This window comes from Montipora foliosa, chromosome 3, assembly GCF_036669935.1.
Source record: "Montipora foliosa isolate CH-2021 chromosome 3, ASM3666993v2, whole genome shotgun sequence".
Lineage (NCBI taxonomy): Eukaryota > Metazoa > Cnidaria > Anthozoa > Scleractinia > Acroporidae > Montipora > Montipora foliosa.
In genome coordinates, this window is record NC_090871.1 from 16,712,187 (window position 1) to 16,731,642 (window position 19,456).

The 19,456-nt window shown below is 39.8% G+C and overlaps 1 protein-coding gene across 3 annotated transcripts in view; it reads right to left on the minus strand.

The window, feature by feature from the left end:
* The window catches only part of LOC137994538 (scavenger receptor cysteine-rich domain-containing group B protein-like), a 40,022-nt gene extending 22,656 nt beyond the window's left edge, over positions 1-17,366 (minus strand). The window contains exons 1-3 of one of the 3 annotated variants that reach the window (XM_068840120.1): positions 14,962-15,088; positions 7,132-7,205; positions 4,667-4,984 (exon numbers count right to left, since the gene is read on the minus strand). In XM_068840120.1, coding sequence (XP_068696221.1) covers positions 4,667-4,984; positions 7,132-7,198 — 385 coding nt within the window. In that variant the 5' untranslated portion in view covers positions 7,199-7,205; positions 14,962-15,088. Of the gene's footprint in view, positions 1-4,666; positions 4,985-7,131; positions 7,206-14,961; positions 15,089-15,198; positions 15,265-17,257 lie in introns of those variants that run through there. The other 2 variants (XM_068840121.1, XM_068840122.1) reach the window with 2 other exon arrangements.
* Positions 17,367-19,456: the final 2,090 nt, after the last annotated feature.

Genomic DNA, 19,456 nt, shown 5'->3' on the forward strand with positions numbered 1-19,456 from the left:
GCTATTGAAGCGGCAAAAAGAGAGCACAAGTTGGAAATTGCATGTTTGGCGGCGGCGAGTGCTGACTGGCGTCCTGCAGACAGAGTGAACAGGGCCAAAGCACCGAAACTCCCCGCTTTTATTGATGGCAAAGATGACCTTGACGCTTATCTTTAAAGATTTGAAAGATTTGCAGCGACAGCTAAGTGGGAGAAGACAGGATGGGCTTCGAAACTTAGTGCTCTTCTCCCTGGACGGGCGCTAGAAGTTTATTTGCGGTTATCCGAGGAAGCAGCCCAAGATTATGACCGAGTAAAGCTAGCTTTGATAAAGAGATATGACCTTACGGAGGATGGTTATCGCCGTACATTTACAGCATCAAAGCTGGAAGTTGATGAGAGCCCAGAACAGTTTATAGAGCGACTGGAGAGATACTTGTTGCGTTGGTTGGAACTGTCGCACACTGAACGCTCTTTTGAAGGCCTGAAAGATCTAATTGTGGAAGAACAGCTTATTGACTCTTGTCCAAAAGAGTTAGCTGTTCACCTTCGTGAAAGAGCCCCGGAGACGCTTGACTAGATAGCGAAGATCGCCGATTAATATTTGGAAGCACATGGAAAACGCATGTTTAGATCTGCGAACAAGAAGCATAAAGCAATTAACTGCCCAACTCTAGCAAGAAAGTGTTTCCTATCTGGCAAGCAAGGTCATGAGGCGAGGAACTGTCGATCAGGTGGACGGAAGTCAGGAAGCCAAGGTAAAGATGGTAATCCTGTGCAACGTGGTCAAGTTAGTGCTGGCTGTTTGGTTAAGTCACCAGATCTTAACGCTACCCCAGAGGAAGTCAAGTCGTGTATTCAAAATGATCAGCTTCTGTTAGCTTGTGGCAAGAAAGTCCCGTTGCTAAGCAATGCCTGTGTTGAACCCTTAACTAGAGTAAGAAGTAAGATACCTGTTGTAAAGGGCAGAGTTGGAGAGAAGACTGTCGACGTTTTAAGAGATACCGGTTGCAGTGGAGTTGTAGTCAAGAAGGACCTTGTCGACGAGGATCACATCACCGGAGTTTTTAACGTCATGTTGCTTATTGACAATACAGCGAGGAAGGTGCCTATAGCAAGAATTTATGTTGATACGCCTTATCTTAAAGTTTATGTAGAAGCGCAGTGCCTTTCAGATCCTATCTACGACCTAATTATTGGTAATGTACGTGATGCAAGGGACGCACAGAATCCAGACCCCAGTTGGCAAGAGGCTTGTGCAGTAACTACCCAAAGTCAAGCTAAGAAAAAGGATGAACGCACGGCCTTGAAGGTGCCTAGTACCCGTGAAAACCCTATTGTGGATAGAGAGAAGCTCAAGCAGATGCAGCGTGAAGATGAGAGTCTGCATAAGTACTGGGATCGAGACGGTGTGCTAGTAAAGGGTCAGGCGGAGATTTCCTTTGAAGAAAAATCTGGAGTACTGTACCACCTGTACAAGCATCCTTACGTGATTGGTGGTAAACCGCTTAAACAAGTTATGGTACCTGAGAAGTTGAGACGCCCCATAATGGAAGTAGCTCACGGATCGATCATGGGCGGTCACACGGGCATCAAGAAAACAACAGACAAGATCCAGAGTTCATTTAATTGGCCTGGAATCCAAGGTGACGTAACTCGACTTTGCAAGTCCTGTGACGTTTGTTAGAAGACCGTAAGTAAAGGATCAGTGCCAAAGGTACCATTGAAAAAGATGCCGCTGATAGACAAGCCCTTTAAGAGAGTAGCAATAGATCTTGTTGGTCCTATCAGTCCCCCGAATGAAGAAGGACACAGATATATATTGACACTGGTAGATTTTCCGACTCGCAACCCTGAGGCTGTGCCACTAAAGAACATTGACACAGAGACTGTAGCAGAGGCATTGGTAGATATCTTCAGCCGTCTAGGAGTACCTGAAGAAATCCTGAATGATCTGGGTACGCAGTTTGTTTCTGACTGCATGAGAGAAGTCACGCGACGACTAAGCATTAAACAGCTTACAACAACACCCTATCACCCGATGTGTAACCCGATGTGGAGGAGTTCAATAGAACAATGAAGTCTATGCTGAAGAGACTGTGTAGTGAGCAGCCCAGACAGTGGCATCGCTACATAAACCCGCTGTTGTTTGCTTATCGTGAAGTTCCCTAAGAGTCCACTGGTGTTTTCACCGTTTGAGCTGTTATATGGAAGAGCTGTCAGAGGACCAATGGCTATACTCAAACAGCTGTGGACGAAAGAAGTTGAGGAGCCTGAGGCAAAGAACTGTTACCGGTACGTTTTTGAATTACGAGAGAAGTTAGAAGATACCCTTAAACTCGCCCATAGTGAACTGGAGAAAGCCCAGCAGAAAGGAAAGCACTATTACGACCGCAAGTCTAAAGTTAGGAAGTTCCAGTCACATGAGAAAGTGCTTGTGCTGCTACCTACCGACCATAACAAGATACTTATGCAGTGGAAGGGTTCCTTTGAAGTTAGTTCTGTGGTAGGTCTCAATGACTACAAAGTGAAAGTAAAAGGCAAGGAAAGTCTACCACGCTAGCCTACTTAAAAAGTACTTTGAGCAAGAGGAGACTAGAGCCGAAGGTGCAATAGCTGGTGGAGTAGGCGCCACGTGTGTAGACGATGCTGTCGACTGTGCAGCTAAAGCTGATGAAGCAGAGGGAGAAAACGTTGATTTTTTAGAGCTTGGTGGATATGTAGCCAAGGAATCGATCGAGGATGTTAAAACGGGACGAAATCTGACGGATGAGCAACGGAATGACTTTATGGATTTGGCTAAACAGTTCACGAATTTGTTTACTGAAGCACCAGGTGCCACAGACCTCGTTCAGCATCATATTAAACTCATTTCAGATGAGCCGGTTAGATCTAGGCCTTACCCAGTACCTTACAGCCTCAGAGAATCACTGAGAAAAGATATTGCCGACATGATCAATATGGGAGTTATTAGAGAGTCCAGTTCTCCGTATGCGTCACCTGTGGTAGTAGTGAAGAAAAAAGACAACACAAATCGCGTGTGCGTTGATTATCGGAAACTAAATAAACTAACCGTTTTTGATCCAGAGCCCATGCCAACCGCTGAACATTTGTTTCAGAAGCTTAGTGGAGACAAGTTCTACTCAAAAATTGACCTTAGCGAGGGATATTGGAAGATAACAATACCAGAGGAGTAGTTTGTTTATTTTTAGGTTCGTGCGTAAGCGTTTCTAAATCGGTGTGTTTTGTAATCTTTCTATAATTAGATTGTTTACTGTTTTAGAAAGTTCTAGAAGCTTATTGTGAGAGTATATAAGTAGACGAGTCCAAACGGAGCTTTTAACTAGTTTTTCACAAGCGAAGAGAGTTGGCGTTAGCCGTGTTTAGTCAAGTATGACAGAAGCAGTGTTAAGTCAAGTTGGCGGAGTCCGTTTAAGTTTATCGAGTACGTGTTGTTAAGAGTTTTACTTCATGGAAACTACGTTCACTTTGGAATAAATCTTCTTGTTGTTCCGAAAACCCTGCGTTCAGTTTAGTTTGCAAGCTACCCGTCCTCAAAACATTCGAACTCGTAACAAGTGCTCAGTTCCTGCCTTTACCAGTGCCAGATCCAAAGCGACCTTGGGGATCTAAGGAATGTAAGAATTGCAATGGGTTTTGCACGGGGCACTTAATGTGTCTGGAAAAGGTTTTAGCCACAGACAGCAGCGATTTATCCGCACCTCATACTTACTCTCCTAGTACTGCTATCAACAAAACCTTTGAGAAAGCTCAAAAGGAGAATCGACACTTGAACTCAGAAGATGTAGAAGAACTTGCAAAGCAAACCCTTCTGAGTACTGAAGACGTTGAAATAGGAGTAACACATCTTGATTCTGTAAAGAAGCGACGACAAGCTGGTGCTCGTAAAGCTGCTGCTACAAACAGAAGTCAACCAGACAGAAGTCCAGTGATAAGGTAGCCACTGCTGGGAATGAGTTCTGGTGTCTTCGTGGTGGTCCAGAGTCTGGTAATATGATTGCTTGTGATAATCCTGGCTGCCCTATAGAGTGGTTCCATTTCGAATGCGTGGGACTTGTGGATGCACCAGGAGGAAAGTGACTTTGCACTGAATGTGCTGTTTAACATTTTCAAAGCTATAACTGTTCAGAAATGCTCTGTTGCAATGTGAAATTCATATTTGTGCAAAATTTAATAATCCGCAGCAAGTTTTGATCAAATGTATTAAAAGAAAACTATTGCCTTATTAAAGTATATTTTGTTCCTGATCAAGTGAATATGAACGGTTTCTTTTTGTTTTGTTTTGTTTGTTTGTTTGTTGTTGTTGTTGTTGTTGTTTTTTAATCCCTTGCCAATTTGTTCCCAGGGGAAGGGGAATTTGATCTCAAGATTTTCACTAGGGGCTGGAGGTTTTGGTATGATTTGATAAGGGCCTTTGTCAAACCCCCCTATCTGTCCCGGGTCTGAAGGTTTCAATTGACTAGTGCATTAACTTACATGAAATTTTCCCTCATTACAAACCGCTTAACTCATAAAATTATGTAAATACATCACCGCTGAAAAGATTAAGAGAAAGTGTAACAATCTTACAAGCTAATTTTCGTTGCGACAAGAGACACGTGAAGCAAATGATCTCAAGTGAAAAAGCGAGGCCTGACAAGAAAGGATTCATTTTTTCTCAAACTTACCTTCACCTGCACACACGACTGACGCATCTTCAGAGTGTCTACAGTTTTGAACACCCCACCCATTGCTCGAACAGTCTTTTAAGGATTGCTCTGATCCCTTGCAGTCGACCTCGTCCAGCCATATGTTACCGCTACCTGCCCCAAAACGAGCGTAACCTGGAGCAGAGACAGCAGAGAGGAATCCTTGTTGGCGACAAACAACTTGAGCATCTTTCATATCCCAGGAATCATCGCAAACTGTTCCCCAGGCGCCATTGTGATATATTTCGACTCGTCCTTCGCCTTTCCTACCTCCTCCAACTAGCCTTGTGCTTCCCTCTGCGAGTAAAACAGTTGCAAACAAGAGGCTATTTGTACCTTAATAATCAGCAGTCACAAAAACAATGGACTTAGCAGTTAAGGCTTTATCTCAATGCGAGAGGGATCGACAAGAAGCTCTCGCAAGTACAATGGGGAAGATATCTGTTTACAAACATTGACGCCAACGACCGAAAAAAAGAACCCTTTGTTTTGGCATTCAATAAGGCTCTGGTTGGCACATTAATATCAATAGGAGACGTCATCGATATCTTCGCTATGCTCGACAACTGAAGTCAATGTTAACAGTTGTAGGTGAAGAGGCAGTTGAAATCTTCAATACTTTCGGTCTTAAACAGGGCAGACGCTATAGATAAATGTTGTGAAAGTTTGAAAACTATTGTACACCGAAGCAGAATATTTCATAAGCACTTATCCCCATCTCGTCCAATTATTGTTCGCCAGGGGCATGGCCAGAAATCTCGGACACGCACGCTCAGTTGATACAGCCAACGAGACCAAAAACGTGCCAAACTGCAGAGACTTAACTATGAAAACAGATTTAAAATCCCGCTTACCTCCTTAATCCAATGCCAAGAAAAATTGTTCACTGTGAATACTATGACTGTGAAAATGCCAATATCTTGTACCCAATAAAAAAGCGATTCAAAATTTCGATTCCAAATATTTTTCCAAAAGAATTTACCAATCATTTGACAAAAAATGTTAAGTGCGCTGCCGAAAAAAACTGTCTCACCTACGTCTTGTCGAATTTTTTTGTCAAATGATTGGTTAATTTTTTTTAAAAAATATTTGGAATCGAGATTTTGAATCTCTTTTTTATTGGGTACAAGATATTGGCATTTTCACAGTCGTAGTGTGAATCCATATGGTAGCGCAAAACGAAATCTATAATATCCATAGAAAATCGTGGGCTTCGAAGCTGTCGTCGTTGCGGTTTTCAAGTATATTCCTGGCAACAGTATGGCGGCGGAACGAAAATAGCTTCACCCGCTTTCGCTAAACATGTTTCTGCCAAAACTGTCAGAGTGTATCAAATTTTTAATCTATAAAAGCCATACTTTCTGATCATGTAAATCACATTTTTCGGGACTTAAAAGCCGATGCGGTTTTAAAACTTGTTTTAAAGCTAATTTCCATATATTCTGGACAATGAAACATGATATTTCTGCAAAATTCTGCACGAAATCATCCACTGAAATCATATTTCTCCTCCTCGTTCCTTTGATCAGCCATGTTGTTTTTTTTTATTCAGCTCGGTATCCCTGGTTTCTAGCTTCCAGGCCATTATTTTGATAATAGCATTTTGGGTGTTTTTCGGGGGTTTTTTGCCTTTCCAAACAGCAACTTCCCTGCTTTCGTACCCTCTTTCATTTTCTCCTTTTGTACGTCAAACGTTTATTATCTACCGTGCGTCTCCTTGCCTTCGATTTTCAGCAAAAATCTGCCACAGACCTATAGTTTAAATTCACGAAAAAGACGATCGATCTCTCCCAATTAGTACCCCAAACCTTGGTTATGTGGTCACGGTGCGGTTGCGAATTGCGTGAATCCCATGATTTCTCTTGACCAATAAGAGTACAAAAAAGGCAGCTTTCACCGTTGGCAGGTTAAATTTTAGCAACTCTCACTGATGTCCGAGATTTCTGGCCATGGCTCCAATGGATGTGCCTCGATATATGATTAATAGGTATATAAATAAATTAGTCAACTAATTACTTCATTAATGATACAGACGGTAGTACTACCACTTGGATTGACAAAAAAAAATTATAGTTGTGACAATCAAGAGAATTTTGGTTAAAAGCTTGATAGAATATTGAAGCAAAAACGTTTCAAATGCAGACATATTTAATACATCCGGCTGAGAAATATAATGAAGAAAGTGCGTTATGAGCAACTGATTTCAAATCAGTGCAGACAAAGATCAAACATGACTTTAAGTCCACAGCCAGCGATAAAGGAGGTTAAACGTTTCAACAGCTCAGTTCAGTTCAGTTCGTCCTAGCCCTGTGAGGTCCGTTGACAATCTCTTTTGATGGCCGCCTTCCAAGCTGAATTTATATCACCCCACCACTTTATAATGTTATTTATCCACTCACAAAACTTTCATACGTTTATTTGAAAAAATCAAGAGACAGTATTACCTTCCGGAGGGGATGACTGGACAAGTCCCACCACAGACAAAAGAACAAACCACTGCTGCACATTCATAGTTTCTCTGATGGAAAAATGCGTAAAAATGCGTCATCGATGAAAAATTATAGGGCATGAACTTCTTTATGGACAATCTCAATAAATGTTTTGCCCATCACATTGCAGTCGAAAGAGAAAAATGATGCTCGCACTTATCTCTGCAACTGTCTCCAATAGATGATGTTGCCGATAAAATCCGTTCTCAGGTTGAATCCGTTTTGAACTACTGTAGCTTTTAAATTGGTGATCCTCATTTTACCTCTATTGAATACTCACTCAGGTGAATTGAAGATTAATTTTGGGAGCTTAAATTAAGCTTAGAGAAAAATTAGGATCAGGTTAGGATTAGTTTTGGTTATTATCCATGGATATCAATTGACTTATTATACAAAAGTGAATAATGAAAGGAACTGTGTTGGGTTGAGCATGTTCCGGCGTCGTTCTAGTGAAATGGTGAAGATGCAGGAGTACAGATTTGGAGAGAGTCTGAGTTCGAGTACCGGTAAGTGCATAGTACAATGTTGTTCTGTTGATTAGTGTATGAATACAGAAACCGATAAGATGACGCATGTTGAGATGCGTAAAGCGGTGCTCAAGGGAGGGTACAGGTGTTTTCAGTCCTTTTTGGGGTTTAATAGCTGCTTTAATATTCAACCTAGGTAAAATGAGGATCACCAATTTAACCTAGGTAAAAACGGAATCAACCTGAGAACGAATTTGACCGACAACATAGACCACTGAAAAAAACAGGTGACGTTAACGGGATTCGAACCCATGACTTCAGCGATGACGGTGCAATGCTCTGCCAACTGAGCAATGAAGCCACCAAAGTTAGGAGCAGATAATGAGCCCAACAAATTACCCTGCTCCCAACTGGGTTTTCATAGCTCAGTTGCGAACTTATTTTGACCACAAATTACATTCCTAAATCAAACAGGACGCACCAGTTTACTTATGATTGAGAGTCCAGACAAGGGCAAAGTATTTCATTCCTGTCACATTAGCCATCTCTAGAAGTACATGCTCATATCCTCAAACTTAGGTCCTATAAGATATTGTTTCCTTCTCTCTCCTTCTCCTTTGCTCCCAAGGCGACTGTCGAACGCACTTCAACATTCCGAGATTACTACTAGTCTTAAATCACTTTAGAACACTACATATAGTTTACGTCATAAAAAGTGCGGCGTACGGGGTTTTATTCATGAGTTGTTTGTGTCAAAAACCGGAACGACGGAGGTACGAGCGAGTGAGGGTTTTTGACACAAACAACGAGTGAATACAACCCCGTACAAAGCACTTTCTATGTCGTGAGCTGTTTATTACACATAAGACGAGAATTTTCATTGAAATAGTTTTCTGAACTCAAATTAGAAACAGAAACTCACTAACAATAGAACCCAATGCAAATTTAATTTAATTCAATAACGACGTATGATTTGCACGAGATGCACGAGTGATTGTCTTGGAAAGGCCTTTACCATATCGTTGATTGGTTATACTTCCACACGTGAAAAAGCTGTACGCCATTCTGATTGGCTGTATAGGCTTTTTTCACGTGTGAAAATAAAGTGTATAGATTTGTACAAATGAGCTTTATGGAATAAAATTCTCATGTTATGTGTAATCAATTTTTGTACATGTATGGTCTAGCAAATAAAGCCTTGTTGTCTTTGTTGTCGTGTTTATTGGGTGCCCTCGATCGCAGCACTTCACTTGCTATCAGTAACTCCTAGTGTTCTAAGTATATTCTGAAGTGAATACGCATATAGGCGGACACGCAATGGAAAATACCACCCATACTCTAGGTAATGTTCTAACTTATACGCAGACAGACGGATATGCAGTGGAATCAGTGGATACGCGACAACGTTGCACGATGATTCACAATTAATGCCGGACAGTATTTTAAAACCGTTAAGGTTAAAAAAGGGGAATTGCACAATTAATACCGGAGAGTATTTTTAATTGTTAACGGCAAAAAAAAAAAGAAACGTTTCTCTTATTGCCAATGAATAAAGAATGATGTCACTGAAAGGCTTTAGTTGGTGAGTTACTTCGCTGTATAAAAGCTTTAGGAAGCTTGATGATGGAAACGCTAGCATCTAAAAAGGGTAAAGTTGTGACGATCACTTATGTCCAGATTTGCACGCAGCTGCAAAAATTGCAATTTTTTCGCAAAAATCGTAAGAGCTTAAAAGATAGAGAAGACAAGTCTCTGACTAGAATCAGCATTTTGGCAATGTTTGCAAAATTTGCGAAAATCGCTAACATATCGCGTTTAAGTAATGCATAGCCAGTGCATGTACTTCTGTACTGGACTCGTTCAAAACCAACAGGCTACAAACTATATACAGATGTTAATTAATAAACAGTATAAAATCTTCACCAAAGAAGCTTCAAGTACTACTCATTTTTTATAGTGAATCGAAAATTGGGAAATTTCTTCAATTGGAGATAAGACAGGGCTCTAAGTCACAATAGAGCTGTAAAGAGATAAGCTGGAAAAAGCTCCCACAAGAATCCAAATTTTCGTGATGTTTGCCCACGTTGTATCGAGTCACAACAGAGCTGTCAATGATGAGCTTGCAGCGAATTCCTGTTACTTGTGACTACGAGAATTATCGGGTTTGACAAAGGCATAACCATGATGATGATGAGTACATATCAACTGGGCTCGTTCTGTAAGCAAATGCCTACAAACTGCTGCCTGAATTAATAAACAACCTTTTTTTCATAGAAGCTCATTCTCCTCTATTAATTTTTTTACTTTTGAGAGGTAATACAGGTTACCAAACATGATTATAATTCGGGCAAAAAAATCTTCACAACAGATGCAATTTAATTCTACGCAGTTTTTACAATTGCTCAAACATGAGACCACAATATTTTGTTCCAGAATGAAGTTCGCACCCTCTTATCTTTGCGATTTTTCGCAAAATTGGCAATATTCGCAAAAATTGTTAAAATTGCTCAACATCGCGAGTCTTGTAGCCTGCGTAGCAATCGTTTCCAGCGGGCGAGAAGCGAGTTTATTTTCTGGCCGCACGAGAATAGGGTGAGTGCAAAAAAAAATTGGAGGGGGGAGGGGAGGAGAGGAGAAGGAAAAAGTTTCGGACAAACCCCTCCATTTTAAAAACTCCCGTTCGCCCACGAACGGGGTCCCTTATTGGCTCGGACGTTTTTATTGGGACCTCAGTTCCTCATGTAAAAATAATGGGTTGCTTTCATTATGCCTGACCACCAGGTCGCACACCAGTAGAGCTAACGTGCAAGGAAACATGGAACGACACTTTTCATCAAAAGTCAATCTAAACCAAATTTTTGTGTACTACTCCCCTATCGAAGAAGCACCTCAGTTTCTTTAGAAACTACCCCCTTCATCTAAATAGCGAAGAGATCTTCTTTCAAAGAAATGTTACATCCAGCAGTTTGCTCCTTTGTCGATAAAGGATTTAGCGGTGGCTTAAGGTAAATCTCATGAAAATGATGTACTATCCAGACTTTTTTCAAACTAGGCACAATTGATATTCATAGACAGAACATTTAAAAAATGCAGTTAAAAGATGGGGTCACCGTGCTTGTTTTCGCGCTGTATGCTCTTTACTCTAAGTGTTTTTTTTTTTTACGGAATTTCGCAAGAAGCGTACGAAACTAGCTCAACCGGAAGAATTGTTGTTATGTAGCAAAAGCTACTGAATATTACTGAAAACTTGAACCTGCATGTTTGTCCGGGCTATGATCTTTAAGTAAAGTGATTTCAAATTGCTCAATCTTGTAAAGAAATGTAAGCGATTTGGACCGCTACAGTAATCACCTTGCACTCAGTGTCAGGTTCCAAATGCAGTTTCACGTCATTTATAGGTAAGTACTAGAACTTCTACTATCCAACTTTTTTATCTCCTTAAAATATGTTTTCCGTGCACCTATTACGAGTAAATAAAACCATTTAAAATAGTGGGTCACAGTGCTTGTTTCTTCGCAACGTGATGGATGGTAAAGGGCAATTTCGGATTCCAAAGAACTGGGGCGAGTTTCAAAACAACACCTTCTTAACCGAGCAGAGTTATTATGATTGCACTTAAAAGCACTTGAACAGCAAAAACGGCCTTTTTGCCTCTCTTCAGGTGCCCGGTGTGAAACCCCGCCATCTCCGAAGTCGTAATGTCATGCGCAGTATGACGGATGCGCGGTGCAAACAAGGGAATCACCTTAAAAGAAGTAGAACAAATTTCGATTTATTAAACAGCTCGTCCAAGGGGGAAATTTTCTTGCTGTTCTTCCTACTGGTTTTGGGAAAAGCCCCATTTCCTACGAAAAACAATGCGTGCGTATTAATTTAATTGTTAGTCAAAAGTACGATCAAATCAAGGAAGCCTTTCATGGAGATCTCGGCCCATCCGCTGGAAAGGAAAGGAAAGGAAAGGAACTTTATTTCAGTGTCTAGTAGATTTAGCGCTGGAGCACTAATTGGGAACACTGTAAAGTGAAATTAACAATTAACACAACAAGTCAAATGTTGGTTTTTGAGGAGAGGGGAAACCGGAGTACCCGGAGAAAACCTCTCGGTGCAGAGTAGAGAACCAACAAACTCAACCCACATATGACGCCGAGTCGAGGAATCGAACCTGGGCCACATTGGTGGGAGGCGAGTGCTCTCACCACTGCGCCATCCCTGCATGATTCAATCTCACAAGATCCTTGTGTTTTGCACCGCTGTGGAGCTCCTGTAGTGTATTTTTAATGCCGACGCTTTGGGATTTCGACAGAGCCATGACATTACTGAGGAAGCAAGTGCGACACACTCTTTGTAGCTGTTCCTTTAATTTTAAAATCACTTCCTTGAAAACACAAGCGCCAAGAACAAGGTGTTAAATTAACCACCGAACAGAAAATTGTCTTCGAAAACGCAGTAACCTCGGCGGGCTTGTTGGACAACAACATTCTTCGGATTTCAGGTACTCTGACATTTATTAAAAGTACTTTTGTATTCAGCATTTGGAATATTTGCCTTACCAAACATTAAAATCTATCGTCGCGGGACATTTTTTCGATAGCATTTCCATAGTTGGGAGGCCGGCTTCGGGAAAAGTCTCTGTTTTCTAATATTGGTCAATATTATCGTTATTTTTCTTGTCAAATTGTTTTAGCTTCTCTTGCCCAAAGTACATTTTCGCTATTAGGGAAGACCAAACATTTCCTTGGTCAATTTATGACAGCCAGTGACATGCATGACGGGTCAAGTGGGCGGCTTTCAATCTGCAAGCGTTTCCTTCTTGTCTCACCCCACTTTTCGCGTAGCCAAAACATTAAAAGTCTTTAAGTCTTTAAGTAACACAGCGATTTATTCCATATTGTCAACTGAGCTGAGTGTTGTCTTCTAGGAGATTCAAATTGTCTTTGCGTACGTAATATGTAGCTTTAACAGTGCACGATATTGTTTTGGTATTGTATATCATTGTAGTGCCATGGTAGAAGTCTTGGGTAAATAGCCCCCTGAGAAGACATGTGGTTAGTAGCAAAGTACTGAACCCAGAAAGATGAAGAAAATAAAAGGGAATCGAGAAACATTGGCTTCTGGGCTGACATGTTGATAATTTTCCAGTTCCCTCACAACTTCTTTTCACCACAAGTTTAAGCTTGCCCTCTGAACATCTGACAGCTTTGTAATACTAAAGTTCACTGAAGTTAAGCCCTGTCCGGCGGCGTTAGTATCAGGATGGGTGACCTAAAAAATATACCCCTTCGTATAACAGAAGCATTGGATCGAATTTTCAATTTTAACGCTAACAAATGCAAACTAAGCAAGGTACAGATTTTGTTAGCTTGCTTTATGCAAAACAAATATTGATGCAAAAGTAAATAAATATTGATACACAGTTTTTAGGAAGAGCAGAAGAAAGTTTCCTAGACGGTCGATCGAGAATAAAATATTTTGCCATCAGCAATAAAATTTACGACATGAAAACAACATTAATTTTGAACCAGGAATATAAAAAGTTACGATCAGCGACAAACATTTCGGGAGAGTTTTGCTACGTTCAATTTTGTTATTTTACTTTTGGCTGCACAAATAAATCGCAAAATCGAAAGTGATATCGAATTCAGCGGGCGCCGTGATCAAGTTACGGCGACATGTTTACTCGAGAAACAGTAAAGCATCTGAGTCAAATGATGGCAAGATACCGGGTTTTTGTGTTTGTTAATTTTCTTTTTCTTTCAAGTGTTATAAAGTTTGACAAAAGATCTGCGAATTCAACACAAAGATCACAATCGCCTAACTCTTGAGGTTGACCATAGTTTCTGCAAAGTCAAAAGTTTACTCTCCAGGACGAGGTTTATTATCACCAGGTAATTCCATCGTTTTGGAAATAGCAGCCACTTTATTATTCATCAGCGTCACAATTTTTTGCCGATTTTGGCGCTCATTTTGTTGAAACTCAGGCACACTTTCAACAGACCTGTTTATTTTTGTGACTTAAGCGCTGCTTACAGTGCACTACGTACAACAAAAATCCGCCCTTATCATATTTCAACACACTTATGCAAATTTGTTAAGCACGAAAATTACACAATATGACAAAATTTCACAAAACATGGAAATCTCACAAAAATCTTTTCCAGCGAAAAATTTATTGAAACAAACAACATATTTGCTATTAGAGGCAAAAAACCCTTCCTATTTCAATTGCGTGCGTGCAAACGAGCCACACAATCGGTGTCACAGTGCATATACAATCAAATAATTTTCTGACAGTTCACATCAAACCCTTTTCGAAAGAACCTTGACCGTAAATAGTAAAGCACAAAAGAGACAACAAGCTTTTATTCAAATAATTTTTCACTGTCACATTTCCATTTTTTCTTTTTTTTTTTCCCCTTTGCAGAGTTGAGTACAAATTAAATATGTTACTTGCCAGACAACTTAGATGCGACTTCAGTAAACACTGTGAGACACAGCGGAGATCACAGATCCACTTAAGGTGTTCGATTCCTTCTCTGTCTTTGTTGAACCCGTAAATTACCTAAGAAATTTCCATTTGGTTTCAGTGTTGTACATAACACCACCCTGGCGAAATATTAGAAGTACAGCTCACTTTGATTTCGGCTCAACGGGCGAAAGATTGCTGTCCAAGTCCATACTCGTCGCTTTTAAGACTCCAGATCTTTATGTTTCATCACCTGTCTTGACGTTCCATTCTTGAGCTCCATATAGGTATATTTTGTTTAAAGATGTACTAAAACGCCATGCGCGTTACAATGACTTTCGACGCCATTGCCGGTTAAGTTAATCATTCTACTGTGTCCACCCGAGAAATCTACGCATTTCCCACTACCCTCTCGATCCTAAGAAAATACGCGCACATGGTTCTATGCACAAACCCACCACTTAGCAGGGGAGTTAAAGGCAAGACTTTTACCGGCACGGAAAAAACAAAAACAAAAAAAGACGAAAACAAAATAAATAAAATTAAACCAACAAATGAAACGTAGATTCCGACTGGGTATGGCAACCCAGTAACGAGAAATAAATATACATCGATCTCCTCTTCTCTCATAAAAAACATCATTTTGTTTCACGATTCAGAAAGGAGAAATACTTGGAACTAGAAAAACCACTGCGTATACTTTCTCAAAATCACCTTTCTAACTTTGTATCCTTTCTTTTCAGGTTGCCGAAAATAGGCGATTGAGCTTTCCACTGAGGTATCCATCTAACGTTGAAAATATTTCTCGCCACAAAATTCAAAACTTGTGTGCTTAATATTTCAAGTTGCACATACCTCTTGTTGTTGCTTTTTTCTTTTCTGGATGAGTCGAGTAGCTAAATATATTGTTTTATGTAGAGTGTGCCTTGTCTTTTGCAGTTTTTGGTAGAAGACCTTAGCAATTACATCCAGTGCGCCCTCATGCGCCCAGATATATGATCCCTCTAAAATTCCAATGCGCCCTGATACTGTAGCCAAGAAACTAAATTGCCCCCGGGTATTAAAACTCACTGAAACGTGGCATATACCTACCAGTAAAGTGCCGAGTAGGAAAAATCACGGTATACTAGGGTTCACGGAATCCCTAAAAAAGTTCTTGATTCTCAAAGTTTGGAAATGATAATGTACGTTTTTGGAAATGATGCAACGTATAGCCTTCGATTAATAATGCGACTGTCTTTTAACAATTATAGTGGTAATATTTAACAATTATTTGCCAAAGGCGAGACGGTCAATGAAAACTGAGACAAAGCCGAGCCTAAGGTGAATAATTTTTTTAGTATAGTTACATACTTAGGAGAGTGGAAATCAAGTTTACGCTAGACGATAAATACAACCTCACGAGGCAGACTATATTTAATTAAGGACGTTAACACAACAGAAAGACGCCAACCTCATTTTGACACGAAAATGCCTTACTATTGCCATTAAAACTATCCAGTTAAGCTTGCATAATACAAAACATGATGAATTCATAAAGGGCACCCTTTTGGAAACAAAAACAACATATTTGCTATTAGAGGCAAAAACCCCTTTTTAAAAAGTTTGACAATAGATGTACGAATTCAACACAAAGATCGCAATCGCCCAACTCTTGAAGTTCACCATTGTTTCTGCAAAGTCAAAAATTTACTCTCCAAGACGAGGTTATTTATCACCAGGTAATTCCATCGTTTTGGGAATAGCAGCCACTTTATTATTCATCAGCGTCACAGTTTTTGCCGATTTTGGCGCTCATTTTGTTGAAACTCAGGCACACTTTCAACAGACCTGTTTATTTTTGTGACTTATGCGCTGCTTACAGTGCACTACGTACAACAAAAATCCGCCCTTATCATATTTCAACACACTTATGCAAATTTGTTAAGCTCGAAAATTACACAATATGACAAAATTTCACAAAACATGGAAATCTCACAAAAATCTTTTCTAGCGAAAAATTTATTGAAACAAACAACATATTTGCTATTAGAGGCAAAAAACCCTTCCTATTTCAATTGCGTGCGTGCAAACGAGCCACACAATCGGTGTCACAGTGCATATACAATCAAATAACTTTCTGACAGTTCACATCAAACCCTTTTCGAAAGAACCTTGACCGTAAATAGTAAAGCACAAAACAGACAACAAGCTTTTATTCAAATAATTTTTCACTGTCACATTTCCTTTTTTTTTTTTTTTACCTTTGCAGAGTTAACTACCAAATAAACGTTAGTTGCCAGACAACTTAGATGCGACTTCAGTAAACACTGTGAGACACAACGGAGATCACAGATCCACTTAACGAGTTCGATTCCTTCTCTGTCTTTGTTGAACCCATAAGTTACCTGAGAAATTTCCATTTGGTTTCAGTGTTGTACATAACACCACCTTGGCGAAATATTAGAAGTACAGCTCACTTTGATTTCGGCTCGACGGGCGAAAGATTGCTGTCGAAGTCCATACTCGTCACTTTTAAGATTCCAGATCTTTTTGTTTCACCGCCTGTCTTGACGTTAAATTCTTGAGCTCCATATAGGTATATTTTGTTTAAAGATGTATTAAAACGGCATGCGCGTTACAATGACTTTCGACGCCATTGCCGGTTAAGTTAATCATTCTACTGTGTCCACCAGAGAAATCTACGCATTTCCCACTACTGTCTCGATCCTAAAAATATACGCGCACATGGCTCTATGCACAAACACACCACTTAGCAAGGGAGTTACAGGCAAGACTTTTACCGGCACGGAAAAAACAAAAACAAAAAAAGACGAAACAAAATAAATAAAATTAAACCAACAAATGAAACGCAGATTCCGACTGGGTATGGCAACCCAGTAACGAGAAATAAATATACATCGATCTCTTCTTCTCTCATAAAAAAACATCATTTTGTTTCACGATTCAGAAAGCAGAAATACTGGGAACTAGAAAAACCACTGCGTATACTTTCTCAAAATCACTTTTCTAACTTTGTATCCTCTCTTTTCACGTTGCCGAAATTAGGCGACTGAGCTTTCCACTGAGTTCTCCATCTAACGTTGAAAGTAATTTTTCTCGACAAAATTCAAATAAAACTTGTTTGCTTAATATTTCAAGTTGCACATACCTCTTGTTGTTGCTTTTTTCTTTTCTGGATGAGTCGAGCAGCTTAATATATTGTTTTATGTAGTGTGCCTTGTCTTTTGCAGTTTTTGGTAGAAGACCTTAGCAATTACATCCAGTGCGCTCTCATGCGCCCAGATATATGATCCCTCTAAAATTCCAATGCGCCCTGATACTGTAGCCAAGAAACTAAATTGCCCCCGGGTATTAAAACTGACTGAAACGTGGCATATACCTACCGGTAAAGTGCCGAGCAGGAAAAATGACTGCATACTAGGGTTCACGCAATCCCTAAAAAAGTTCTTGATTCTCAAAGTTTCGAAATGATAATGTACGTTTTTGGAAATGATGCAACGTATAGCCTTCGATTAATAATGCGACTGTCCTTTAACAATTATAATAGTAATATTTAACAATTATTTGCCAAAGGCGAGACGGTCAATGAAAACTGAGACAAAGCCGAGCCTAAGGTGAATAATTGTTTTAGTATAGTTACATACTTAGGAGAGTGGAAATCGAGTTTACAGTAGACGATAAATACAACCTCACGAGGCAGACTATATTTAATTAAGGACGTTAACACAACAGAAAGACGCCAACCTCATTTGGACACGAAAATGCCTTACTATTGCCATAAAAACTATCCAGTTAAGCTCGCATAATACAAAACATGATGAATTCATAAAGGGCACCCTTTTGGAAACAAAAACAACATATTTGCTATTAGAGGCAAAAACCCCTTTTTAAAAAGTTTGACAATAGATGTGCGAATTCAACACAAAGATCGCAATCGCCCAACTCTTGAAGTTCACCATTGTTTCTGCAAAGTCAAAAATTTACTCTCCAAGACGAGGTTATTTATCACCAGGTAATTCCATCGTTTTGGGAATAGCAGCCACTTTATTATTCATCAGCGTCACAGTTTTTGCCGATTTTGGCGCTTATTTTGTTGAAACTCAGGCACACTTTTAACAGACCTGTTTATTTTTGTGACTTAAGCGCTGCTTACAGTGCACTACGTACAACAAAAATCCGCCCTTATCATATTTCAACACACTTATGCAAATTTGTTAAGCTCGAAAATTACACAATATGACAAAATTTCACAAAACATGGAAATCTCACAAAAATCTTTTCCACCGAAAAATTTATTGAAACAAACAACATATTTGCTATTAGAGGCAAAAAACCCTTCCTATTTCAATTGCGTGCGTGCAAACGAGCCACACAATCGGTGTCACAGCGCATATACAATCAAATAACTTTCTGACAGTTCACATCAAACCCTTTTCGAAAGAACCTTGACCGTAAATAGTAAAGCACAAAAGAGACAACAAGCTTTTATTCAAATAATTTTTCACTGTCACATTTCCTTTTTTTTTTTTTTTTTTTTACCTTTGCAGAGTTGAGTACAAAATAAACGTTACTTGCCAGACAACTTAGATGCGACTTCAGTAAACACTGTGAGACACAACGGAGATCACAGATCCACTTAACGTGTTCGATTCCTTCTCTGTCTTTGTTGAACCCATAAGTTACCTGAGAAATTTCCATTTGGTTTCAGTGTTGTACATAACACCACCTTGGCGAAATATTAGAAGTACAGCTCATTTTGATTTCGGCTCGACGGGTGAAAGATTGCTGTCGAAGTCCATACTCGTCACTTTTAAGATTCCAGATCTTTATGTTTCACCGCCTGTCTTGACGTTAAATTCTTGAGCTCCATATAGGTATATTTTGTTTAAAGATGTATTTAAACGCCATGCGCGTTACAATGACTTTCGACGCCATTGCCGGCTAAGTTAATCATTCTACTGTGTCCACCAGAGAAATCTACGCATTTCCCACTACCGTCTCGATCCTAAAAATATACGCGCAAATGGCTCTATGCGCAAACACACCACTTAGCAGGGGAGTGACAGGCAAGACTTTACCGGCACAGAAAAAAAAAAAAAAAGAAAAAGAAGAAAAAGAAAATCTATAATTTTCAAAATGCTTACCCTGGGTTGGCTGTGGTACTCATTACACAAAGAAAGAAGGCACTGAATTGGGTGGTATTGAACTGCAGTGTTTCAGTTATTTTTAACGCCTACCCCTACTGGCCCGAGTAACAAGACGCTCCATAAAAGCGTACACTGGGTTACCTGTGGTGTTAGACAATTGAACTGCAGGGTTCCAGTTAATTTTTTCAAGTGGGACGTCA